The 1435-nt window shown below is 55.4% G+C and overlaps 1 protein-coding gene across 1 annotated transcript in view; it reads left to right on the top strand.

Annotated features, from left to right (window-relative positions):
- Positions 1-1435, top strand: part of CATSPERZ (catsper channel auxiliary subunit zeta) — a 3341-nt gene that overhangs the window by 284 nt on the left and 1622 nt on the right. Inside the window, 3 exon segments of the mRNA XM_024749546.1 lie at positions 1-23; positions 25-455; positions 1330-1409. The exon segment at positions 1-23 is cut by the window's left edge and continues 22 nt beyond it. Coding sequence (XP_024605314.1) covers positions 1-23; positions 25-455; positions 1330-1409 — 534 coding nt within the window.

Here is a 1435-nt window from a genome sequence, read left to right as displayed (position 1 = left end):
CTCGGCCCTGGATGGGCTCAGGATACCCCCCCCCCAGCCTGCTCTTCCTTTCCTCCCCAATTCCCCACGACCCTTGGCTTCCCTCGGTGTATGTGGCCTGCAGGCGTTGGCCAAGTCTTCGGGCCACCGTGGCTCAGGCAAGTCGAGCCCGCACGACATCCGGAATCTGTGGACTACGGCCACGCAGTCGCAGCCGAAGCTGAATGTAGCGCTGCCTACTGTCCGTGAGGACTCGGAACTGGAGGGCAGCAGCGTAGGCGGCAAGACTCGCTGGTGTTACAACCAGAAGGCTGGCCACGACTCGGACGGTGGCTGGGAAGAATCGGATGACGGAGAGGACAAGGACAGCTTCAAGCCAGAGGAGCTGGACGAGCACGCCTTGATGGAGCTGGAGATGCGCCGCGGCAGCTCCCTGGGAGGCTCTTTAGAGGAGGACGATTCCAAGACCGACGACGGTCAGTGTGGATTCAATGGGCTGTGGGCGCCCACAGGGCAGGGGAATGGCCAGGGCCTCAGTTTCTATTGCTGTAAAATGGGCGAAAACTGTGGGACCCAAGTTTCTAGGATTCCCTGGAAGGGGCGCCAACGCTAATCTTCCACGCTTTAAATCAACCAGACCTTCTAGGAACGCCCCCTACCGGGCAGGCGTCGTACAATGTCCTGGGGTCATAGAGACGAGCAGGAAAATGCGCAAAGGCAGCGCGGTAGGACCTGTGCTTTTAATGGAATCACCCGGAGAGTTGAAAGGAGGGAGTTAATGCCTTTTCTGTGGATTTGCGCTGCTTGAGGAGGTGCCTGTCTTTCATTCATTAAGTCATTGGTTACAATTTTTAAGTATTTACTTCCTACTTTGCGCTGTGCGCTGATTGGGACATGCCTCCCCTTTTTCCTCACCACCTCTGCTCTCCAACCCTTCATCAGGGAATTGGAACATATAACAATATAACAACTGCCATTTGTTGAGCACTTGCTGTTGTGCCAGGCACTGGGCTTCCCTTGCATGATCGCCTTTAAACTTCACAACCTCCATATGGCGCCATTCTTATTATCCCATTGTACAGATGAAGAACTTGAGGGTCAGAAAGTCAGTCACTGGCCTTAAGTCTCACAAAGTGGGGCAGTCATAACTGGAACCTCGGAGGGTGGGACAACAAAGCCCAGGCTTTAAACCACTGTCCCATCCTGTGTCCCACTAAAGTGGCACCTGGAGCTGGTCTCTGAAGGCCCCCCGCCCCCACCCCGGCCAACATGCCTACCCATACATCCCCTCTGCTCCAGAGAAGTCTCAGCAGTCTGCAGATGACTGATCCCTTTTTTCTCTTCTCCCAGAAAAGTCTTCTTCAGTGTCATCGCTCAGTATCTCGAAGCACACACCCCATCGAGCCTACTGGGTGGAGCAGCAGAGCAGGGTTGGAGGCACCCAAGGAGAGTGGGG

The sequence above is a fragment of the Neophocaena asiaeorientalis genome, unplaced genomic scaffold (genome assembly GCF_003031525.2).
Source record: "Neophocaena asiaeorientalis asiaeorientalis breed wild unplaced genomic scaffold, Neophocaena_asiaeorientalis_V1.1 scaffold43, whole genome shotgun sequence".
Lineage (NCBI taxonomy): Eukaryota > Metazoa > Chordata > Mammalia > Artiodactyla > Phocoenidae > Neophocaena > Neophocaena asiaeorientalis.
Note: the sequence above shows the minus strand (reverse complement) of the source record. Positions and strands in the feature narration are given on the sequence as shown.